The 10244-nt window shown below is 47.9% G+C and overlaps 1 protein-coding gene across 1 annotated transcript in view; it reads left to right on the forward strand.

The window, feature by feature from the left end:
• Positions 1-7366: 7366 nt before the first annotated feature.
• Positions 7367-10244, forward strand: part of ZNF584 (zinc finger protein 584) — a 7697-nt gene continuing 4819 nt past the window's right edge. Inside the window, exons 1-3 of the mRNA XM_007457523.1 lie at positions 7367-7384; positions 8242-8396; positions 9896-9920. Of these exons, the coding sequence (XP_007457585.1) occupies positions 7367-7384; positions 8242-8396; positions 9896-9920 (198 nt within the window). The remainder of the gene's footprint in view (positions 7385-8241; positions 8397-9895; positions 9921-10244) is intronic.

Here is a 10244-nt window from a genome sequence, read left to right on the forward strand (position 1 = left end):
GTGTGTGTGTGTGTGTGTGTGTGTGTGTGTGTGTGTGTCCGACCAATCAGGACCCCGAAGCTGAAGCGAAGGCCGACCTGGGAAGTGCTGGGATCCTCCGTCCCAAGGGGGAAACAGGCTGGAATGGGGAGCGTCTCCCCTAGGGGCACACACCTTGGCCGGGCAGAGCTGGGCCTGTCCTCCTGAGCTGCGGCTTCCTCTGCCCTGTCAGTCTGTGCAGAGGCTTGGGCCAGAGGGGCCAGGAGAGACCTATGACCTGTGTCCCTCTTTCTGGGGCATGTATGTTTCCACTCTAATAGCCGTGGAAAACTCCACATTGGGTATAGGACTTCTCCCAGGAATCTTCCAGAAATCTACTCCTTTTTATTTTTAATAATAGCTTTCTTGAAATGTAATTCACACAACATACAATTTGCCCATTTAGAGTGTACAATTCATCGGGTTGTTAGTATGATCACACAGTTTATGCAACCATCACCCCTATCGAATTCCAGAACATTTACAAAAAGAAGCCCCATACCCTTTTGAGTCATGTCCCATTTCTCCTTTTCCTCAACCCCTGGCAACCGTTAGTGTACTTTTTGTCTCTATGGATTTGCCTATTCTGGGCATTTTGTACCAATAGAATCATACAGTTTGTAGAAATCCACTCTTGAAAACAGCAGTGTGTGGATTGTTCTTCCCAACTGGTGGGGCCAGCTCAGCCATGGGTGTGGACTCGAGCCAGAGAGATGTGGGTGTGACTCCTACTCCTATCATGGCCTCGTTCTTAGCCCTTCTGAAACTCACGCCCCACTTGGGGAGTGGTGGGGTGTACTCTTGGCCTTGGGCTCTCCTGGCTTCACTCAGGCCATGCTCCCTGCTCTCAGGTACTGGTGGGCTGTGACAGGGCTGAGGGTCTCTGCTGGACTTTGAGGAGCCACAGGAGACCAGACACAACAGGAACAGATGGGCCCTGGGGGCTTGTCCTCTGGCCAGCCTTGTTTCAGGCCAAGCATTTGTCCCAGTGAGCCACGGACCTACTCAATATCTGTCGCATGCTGAAATTTCATCTCATAGTTCTTTCCTTATCTCAAGGGGCACCTGTGATATTTGCCAGGCTCTGGCCTGGCTGCTGAGGTTGTAGCAGTGAACAAGAAGGTCACAGATGTTCTTATCTCTCTCTTCCTTAGAAGTCACGTTCCAGGGCAGAGCTGGACAGTCCACAGCCAGACATACCATTTATAGTACTCTTTAGGTCAAAGGTAAGTGTTCTGTGGAAGACAAAGCAAAATGATGTGACAGAGACTGTCGGGGGGCCAACTTCGATGGGGGGGGGGTAGGAGCACAGATGCCCAAACAAGGCAAGCAGAGGCCAGGGAACAGCCTCCAAGGCTGGGAAAATGGCAAGAGCAAAGGCCCTGATGCAGGGACAGGATTACTGGCGCCACCGTGAGGAGCAGAGGACCACTGGAGGAGGGATGGCCAAGACGGACAGGAGTGTGGGAGGGCTGATATTGGTCAAGAGCACTTAGTGATACGTGGGTTCTTTAGTTTCTCTTTCTTTCTTAAGGTATTAATTTAGGAAGCCAGTCTAGGTACTTTATGACCTTCATGTTCTCATACTTGAGGTATCCCCAAGATAAGGAGGCAGCTTATTCTTGAGAGATGCTGCCTGTTTTCCAGGGGATTTAAAGCCTCATCGTGTTTTGTGCTAAGTAGGCTACAGTTGGGACTTCCCAGGTGATCCAGTGGGTAAGACTCCGTGCTCCCAATGCAGGGAGCAATCCCTGATCAGGGAACTAGATCCCACATACATGCTGCAACTAAGACCTGGAGCAGCCAAAATAAATAATTTTTTTTTAAAAAAAAGCGGGGGGGCAGGAATAGAGATGCAGACGTAGAGGACACGGTTGTGGGGGGAAGGGGAAGCTGGAACAAAGTGAGAGAGTGGCATGGACATATATACACTACCAAATGTAAAATGGAGAGCTAGTGGGAAGCGGCCACGTAGCACAGGGAGATCAGCTCGGTGCTTTGTGACCACCTAGAGGGGTGGGATAAGGAGGGTGGGAGGGAGACGCAAGAGGAAGGCGCTACGGGGATATATGTATATGTATAGCTGATTCACTTTGTTATAAAGCAGAAACTGACACCATTGTAAAGCAATTATACTCCAATAAAGATATTTTAAAAAAAGAATTAGGCTACTGTCTTGAAGAAGACATTGATCTTTCTGCCTGTATTAGTTTCTGCCTCAGCCTTCTCTATTGTCATATATTGTGGCTGGGAGAATCCGGCACTGCACTGGGAGGGGACACCTGGAAGCTTGTGCCTGGTCTCTCCTAGAACCTGCCCTGTATGCCTCTTTCCTTTGCCAATTTTAATTTATACCTTTTCATTGTAATAAACTGTAACTAAGAGTTTGACAGATGTTCTGAGTTCAATGTGTCCTTTTAGTCAGTCTTCGGAACCGAGGGCTCTGAGATAGCTCCTAGCTGTCTGGCAGGGCTTGGCATGGCCGCCTCCTGCCAGCTGCTGACTTGTGATGGGAGGGCGCCCTCGCAATCTTCGATCTTCACCTGCAGGCAGTGCTGGAGTCAGTCGCACTGCAACTGCTGAGTGTGGCCATCCCCATCCTCTGCTCCTCCAGCAAATTCCTTCCAGCCACCTTTGTTTTACACGCCGCTCCTGTGGTTAAATTCTTCAGCTCTATGACTTCTTAATCAGGGGTCAGCAAACTTTTTCTGTAAAGAGCCAGATAGTGAATATTTTCACCTTTGCAGGATGTGAAGTTTCTGGTCACTGCTCAGCTCTGCCACCATAGAGTCAAAGTACCATAAACAATATGTAAATGCATGGCCATGGCTGTGTTCCAATAAAACTCTATTTATGGACGTGGAAATCTGAATTTCATGTAATTTTCATGTCATGAAATAGTATTCTTTTGATTTTTTTTTCAATCACTAAAAAAATGTAAGAACTGTTCTCATTTTGGGGACAAGACAAAAACAGAAAATGGCCTGTATTTGGCCCACAGGCTGTAGTCTGCAGAGCCCTGGCTTAAAATTACTCACGACTCTCGACTTTGATTTCCAGGGATCCCTAGAAGCGAGTGTCCTTTCTTGACTGGTTGTGTGCATGTGGTCTGAGAAGCATCATTCACGTCTGCACCAGGCTGGAGTATGGCTCTTCTGATCCAGCCCGCTCTGGGTGGTCCCCCCAACCCCCCATGGGATACAGACTTGTCTCATCAACACAGGTGGCCCCTCCCTTGCCAAGAGGCCAGTCCAGAGCTTGATGCTCCCAGCAGTTCTGGACTCCCCCCTTAAGCAGAGTGAAGGGCTCTGTAGTGGGAAGAATAATGGCCCCCAAAGATATCCATGTCCTTATCCCTAGAATGCGTGAATGTTACTTACCTTATATGGCTGAAGAAACTGCAGATGTGATCAAGGATCTTAAAATGGGGAGATTATCCTGGATTCTTTGGGTAGGCCCTCAGTGTAATCACAGGTACCCTTCAAGAGGGAGACAGAGAAGACAGAGAAAGAGATGTGACGACGGAGGCAGAGACTGGAGTAATGTGGCCACAAGCCAAGGAAGGCTGGCAGCCACCAGGAGATGGAAGGGGCAAGGAACAGATTCTCCTCTGGACACTATGGAAGGCACGTGATCCTGCTGACACCTTGATTCTGGACTTCTAGCCCCCACAACTGTCAGACAATAAACGTCTGGGTTTTTTGGTTTTGTTTGTTTATTTATTTATTTATTGGCTGCGTTGGGTCTTCGTGGCTGCACATGGGCTTTCTCCAGTTGTGGCGAGCGGGGGCTAATCTTCATTGCGGTACGCGGGTGGCCTTCAGTAGTTGTGGCACACGGGCTCAGTAGTTGTGGCTCTCGGGCTCTAGAGCACAGGCTCAGTAGTTGTGGTGCAGGGCTTAGCTGCTCCGTGGCATGTGAGATCTTCCCGGACCAGGGCTTGAACCTGTGTCCCCTGCATTGGCAGGCGGATTCTTAACCACTGAGCCACCAGGGAAGACCCGTGTGTTGTTTTAATTCACCCAGTTCCTGGTCCTTTGTTATGGCAGCCTAAGAAATGAATACGCCTGTTGTTCCTTCCCCTTTCTGGACATTCCACCCTCTTGCCATTTCTTTTTTCTTTTTTTGTTTTTTTTGGCCACGCCACATGGCTTGCAGGATCTTAGTTCCCCAACCAGGGATCGAACCCAGGCCCCCAGCATTGGAAGCGCAGAGTCATAACCACTGGACCACCGGGGAACTCCCAGGATTGCCATTTCTAGTCTGACTTCCTCCCCTGCCTGTTTCCCACCTCTCTGTTCTCTGTCCTCTGCCTCTTATCTGCTCCTCTCTGCAGTGCTCCTTCACTCTTCACCGCTCCTTCTGCAGTGCTCTCCGAGTCGGCCTTCACTTAGTGTATCATGAGGTGTGCACGTATGCTTGAATAGTCCTTGAGCACCAGTTACTCAGTTACAGCTGGATTTTCCTGGGCCTGAACACATCCTTCTACACAATGTTCACAGATGAAACCCATTTACAGAGGAGTGTGTTTGAGAGTCTACCTCCAAGCAGACTCTCCATCTTCTGTGCTTCGTCCCCGTCTCCTTGCCCTTCATGAGGAATCTTCCACTCTGTGATCCTGCACAGTAGCCCATTAACCTGACTCAAGCCTCCGCAATGGACATATTCTGGGTGTCAGACACACATGTGTGATGGGGCTGTCCTCTCCTATCAAAGTCAAGATGCACTTTTGCCAGCATTTCTTGGCTTTCCCGTTGCTGACTTGGAGTGTGGGATGAGGAGGCACCTTTCAAGCAGGGTGTTTCTGTAAGAGTGTCACGAGTCCTCAAGGGAGGTCCTTCCACCCAGAAGACCACCCCTGTGACACATGTAGTCCAGTCTTTTTTTTTAATCTAAAATGTGTTTATTAGGATGGTTTCCCATTCATCTTGATTCAGTGTGCCTTGTTTTTTAAACGTGTGGTTCAGTCTTAAAGACTTACACTTAGCTGAGCATTAAGAAATAATCCTTGGCGCTTCCCTGGTGGCACAGTGGTTGAGAGTCCGACTGCTGATGCAGGGGACACGGGTTCGTGCCCCTGTCCGGGAAGATCCCACATGCCGCGGAGCGGCTGGGCCCGTGAGCCATGGCCGCTGAGCCTGCGCGTCCGGAGCCTGTGCTCCGCAACGGGAGAGGCCACAACAGTGAGAGGCCCGCGTACTGCAAAAAAAAAAAATTAATAATAATCATAGAGTTAAATGTGTACAACTGTACAACTTCTAGAAGATAACATGGGGAAAAAAATCTAGGTGACTTTCAGTTTGGCATTGAGATGACTTCTGGATACAACACAAAAAGCATGATCCATGAAGAAAAAAATTCAGTTGGACTTATCTAAAATTAAAAGTTCTGCTCTGTGAAAGATACCATGAAAGAGAATGAAAAGACAAGCCATAGACTAGGGGAAAATATTTGCAAAACATAAATCTGATAAAGGACTTTTATCCAAAATGTACCAAGAAAACCCCCACAAATAAACAAAGCCTCTTAAAACTCAAGAATACGAAGTCAGTTTTAAAAGGATAATGCGGACTTCCTTGGCGGTCCAGTGGTTAAGACTCCGGACTTCCACTGCAGGGGGCGTGGGTTCGATCCCTGGTAGGGGAACTAAGATCCCGTATGCCACGTGGCACGGCCAAAAAAAAAAGCAAAGGATCTGAACAGACACCTCACCAAAGAAGATACACAGATGGCAGAGATAAGCAGATGAAAATACTCTCAACATCATATGTCTTTAAGGAATTGCAAATTTAAACAGTATCACTACATACCTATTAGAATGGCTAAAACCCAAAATACTGACAACAGGAGGAACCAGAACTCTCACTCACTGCTGGTAAGAATGCAAAATGATATAACCACTTAGGAAGACAATTGGCAGTTTCATACAAACTTAAATACAGTCCTATCATATGATCCATCAATCACACTCCTAGGTATTTATATAAATGTGTTGAAAACATGTCCATACAGACACTAGAACAGGAATGTTTATAGCAGGTTTATTCATAATTGCTTAGAACTGGAATCAAACTGAGATGCCTTTCGATAGGTAAATGAATAAAGAAACTGGTACATTCATACAATGGAATATTATTTAGCAATAAAAAGAACTGAGCTATCTAGCCACAAAAAGGCATGGAGGAATCTTAAATGTGTATTCCTAAGTCAAAAAGTCAGTCTGAAAAAGGTACATACTGTATGATTCCAACTTTATGACTTTCTGGGAAAGGCCAGACTATAGAGACAGTAAAATAGTGATTGCCAGGGACTCAGGGGGAGGGAGGGGTAAATAGATGGAGCAGAGGGGATTTTTCATGCAGCAAAACTATTCTGTATGATACTGTAATGATTGACATGTGTATAAAAGAAAGCGTAAATTCTTATTTCTTATTTTAAAAGCAACTGTATAAAACCAGTATAATTGCACTGTTTGGTCTATAACAAACAAATATATTTGCCAATAACAGCATAATGGAGGTGGGTGGGACAAAGCTGTATCGGGCTAAGGAGATAACTCCAGAGAGTGACTCGAATCTAATTAATGGGTGTATTTACTTTTCCAACCTCATCAAACTTTGCACTTGAAATGAGTGCATTTCAGTAGCACCTCTCTACGGCCGGGGTCAACTCGGCTCGGTCACCGCGGGCACAGGGCGTGGTGGGACCTCCCCGACTCTCGCACCTCGCCCGCTCCGCTGGCCGCGGGCCCGGGGAGCCTCCTGGACGCCAGGCCCCGCGGCCGCAACCCTCTCTCTCCGCCCCGGCGCGGGTCCAAAGGAACTAAAGCCGACACTGGAAGTCCCCGCCCCGCGCACGAGGCTCTCCCGGAAACGCCCCTCTCCTGGGCTGTCATTGGCTACGTCGGTACGGACGCAGTCTGCGACGTCACTTATGGGAAACGTAATTCGCGCCCGCCCCGAACGAGGTCGCGGGTAGCGCGGGCGCAGACTTAACGGAGGCGCACGGGCGGGGCGGGGCGGAGCGGGACTTCCGGCGTTTCCGTGTGGTACCCGTTTTGCCGCCGCTGGTGGTCGGTGCGAGCACTTTTGAGGGGAGCGCTCGAACCGCAGAGACCACCCCGGCTGAGAGAAGCGCAGGGATCCTCGCCACGCCTTTGCTTGCGCCGTGATCCCCGGGCATGACTCGCTTTTCCTGAGACTCGCTGTCGCACCCTGAGAACGTCCCGAGGCTGCTCCCAGTCCTCGGGCACATTTTCCTCGGTCGGCCGGAGGCTCCAGCGCGCTGGGCGGGGTGGCGGGTGCGGATCTCAGCTGCGTCCGCTGAAACTCTCCGCCCACAGGTTCCAATGGCAGAGGAGGCGCAGGTGAGTGGGAGGTGCGGCCCAGGCTCTCACCACCCGGATCCCCACCCAGCGGGTCCAGAGTCTGAATGAGCCCGTGACAGGTGAGGAAGGCTATGACAGGTGAAGGAACAGTCTATGCAGAGATAGATAGAGAAGAGGAGGGCCGGGGGTCTCGGAGCTCCGTGTGTGGATCCCGGCGGCTGAGGGTTGAAGGATGAGTAGGTCCTCTGTGCAGAGCTGGGGGTTGTCCTTGGCTGTGGGCCATGGGAGGTGTGGGGTGGACGAGGCAGGATGGGATTGAAGATGCTCTCTGTGGTAGCGCACTGGAGACACACACCACTGTGCACAGTGGAACGCGGGAGTTGCCAGTGGGGTGGACTGGCGAGGCTGTGGTGAGGGTGTGGAGTTGTACCATGCTGCGGTACAGTTATGTGTCTGCATGCAGGAGGACAGACTGGAGGGCCCTTGGATGATGTACTCAGGCCTAAGAGAGAGAGAAGAACATACTCTTTTTTCCTTGTGAAAGGTGATCTCTGGGACACGGAGAGAATTGGCTGGCAGGAAATAGGGTGGGGCCTGAGTGCTTGGCGGGGTACATAGATGGCATCTCTCTGGTCACCAGCCTTTTGTTGTGGGCTGGATGCAGAATTTAGTAGCAACATGAAGAGAGAGGCACCAATGGTACTGGGGGCCCTGGGAATCCTCTGAGATCGGGGTGTTAGGAGGAAGGAGGTATGAGGGTATGTGAGGGGTGCGGGCTCAAAGGGAAAGATGATGTCAGTGAGAGATGTGGCAGGACCTTGAGACACAGGTCATGGGCATGGAAGTGTTTCTCTGTTCATATTTTGGTTGGCTTTCTGCCCACTATTGACTCTAAGGCTCAGTTGAATTCATCATTACAGGCCCCGGTGACCTTTGAGGATGTGGCTGTGTATTTCTCCCGAGAGGAGTGGGGGATCCTTAATTTGACCCAGAGGAGCCTGTACCGTGATGTTATGCTGGAGAACTTTGCGCTCATTGGCTCACTGGGTAAGTCTCTCACACTTTCCCTCAGCAAACTGACCACCTCTGCCTTTAATCCATGGGAAGTTCTGTGTATCTTAAAGCCCACAGAGGCTGTGTGCTCTTCCCCTGCCTCTCTCTGAGCAGCCCTGTTGGCAGCCTCAACACCTGTTGCCCTACAGGCTCCTGGAGTAAGGCTTGGGGTTCAGATGTCTACAGTTTGCCTAACAAATCCTATCCAGCTCTTCCTCTTTCTGGCTGCGTGGCTTTGCTGAAGCTGTGGGCCCTCTCTGTTCTGGTTTTGGCCTTCTTCCTCCCAAAGAAGTTTTATAGGGGCCTCTCTGGGCCAGGTGTGAGCCGTGAATTTAAATCAGTAGATCAATTTGGGCAGGATTGCCGTGTTTTGTTGTTTGTTTTTTTTTTGTCGCGTTGAGTGGCTTGTGGGATCTTAGTTACCCGACCAGGGGTTGAACCCGCACCCTCGGCAGTGAAAGCGTGGAATCCTAACCACTGGACCGCCAGGGAATTCCCAGGATTGCCACCTTAATGTATTTCAGTCCATGAACATGGTTGTCTTTCTATTTATTTAGCTCTGTAATTTTTTAAAGTGTTTTCAGTGTACAAGGCTAAATTTATTTCTAAATATTTTATTCATTTTGATGCTCTTTTAAGTGGAATTACTTTCTTAATTTTATTTTAGATTGTACATTGCTAGTGTATAGAAATATAATTGATTTTTGTATACTGATCTTGTATCCTGCAACCTTGCTAAACTCATTTATTTGTTCTAATGGTTATTCTTTTTGGTGGATTCCTTGGTATTTTCTCTATTTATAATGTCATGTCGTCTGTGAGTAGAGATATTTTTACTTTTTCCTTTGCTTAACTGCCTTGGTTGGCTAGAACCTCAGTACTTTATTGAAAATAAGTTGTAAGAGTAGACATCCTTGTCCTGTTCCAGATCTTATGGGAAAAGCGTTCAGTCTTTCACTAATAAGTATGATGTTAGCCGTAGGTTTGTTGCATATGCCCTTTTCAGGTGAGGAAGTTTCCTTCTCTTGTTTGTTGAGGGCATTTATAGAGAAAAGTCGTTAGATTTTGTGCATTGCTTTTCCATGTCTATTGAAATGACCATGTGATTTTTGTCCTTTATTCTGATAATGTGGTATATTACAGTAATTGATTTCCTGTATTCATAAGAGTTATCAATGGTGTAGTTTTCTTTTCTGGTTATGTCTTTATTTGGATTGAGTATGAGGATAATTTTGGCTTCAGTGGATGAGTTGGGAAATGTTCCCTTCTCTTCTTTTTCTGGCACAGTTTGTGAAATATTGGTGTTTATTCTTTTCTTTAAAAAATATATTTATTTATTTATTTAGGGGTGCGTCAGGTCTTAGTTGTGGCACACGGGATCTTTCGTTGCGGCACGTGAGTTGCTTTCTAGTTGTGGCACATGGGCTCAGTAGTTGCAGCATGTGGGCTCTGTAGTTGTGGTGCCTGGGCTTAGATGCCCTGCATGTGGCATCTTAGTTCCCCAACGAGGGATCCAACCCGAGTACCCTGCATTGGAAGGTGGATTCTTAACCACTGGACCACCAGGAAGTCCCTTGGTGTTAATTCTTATTCCTGTGTTATAATTAATCTGTGAAGCCGTCTCGGCCTAGATTTTTTTTTTTTCCTGTGAGGGAAGTTTTTTATTTTGTTTTTAAGTCTATTCAGCTGTTCTCTTTCTTCTTCAGTTGGTTTATCTCTGCTCTTTTTTTATTGCCTTCCTTCTAGTTTTGGGTTGCTTTTTGTTGTTGTTGTTCCTTGAAGTATAAAGTTAAGATATTGAAGATTCTTTTTTAAAAATTTTTTTTTTTTTTTTTTTTTTTTTTTT

The sequence above is a fragment of the Lipotes vexillifer genome, unplaced genomic scaffold (genome assembly GCF_000442215.2).
Source record: "Lipotes vexillifer unplaced genomic scaffold, Lipotes_vexillifer_v1.1 scaffold995, whole genome shotgun sequence".
Classification (NCBI taxonomy): domain Eukaryota; kingdom Metazoa; phylum Chordata; class Mammalia; order Artiodactyla; family Lipotidae; genus Lipotes; species Lipotes vexillifer.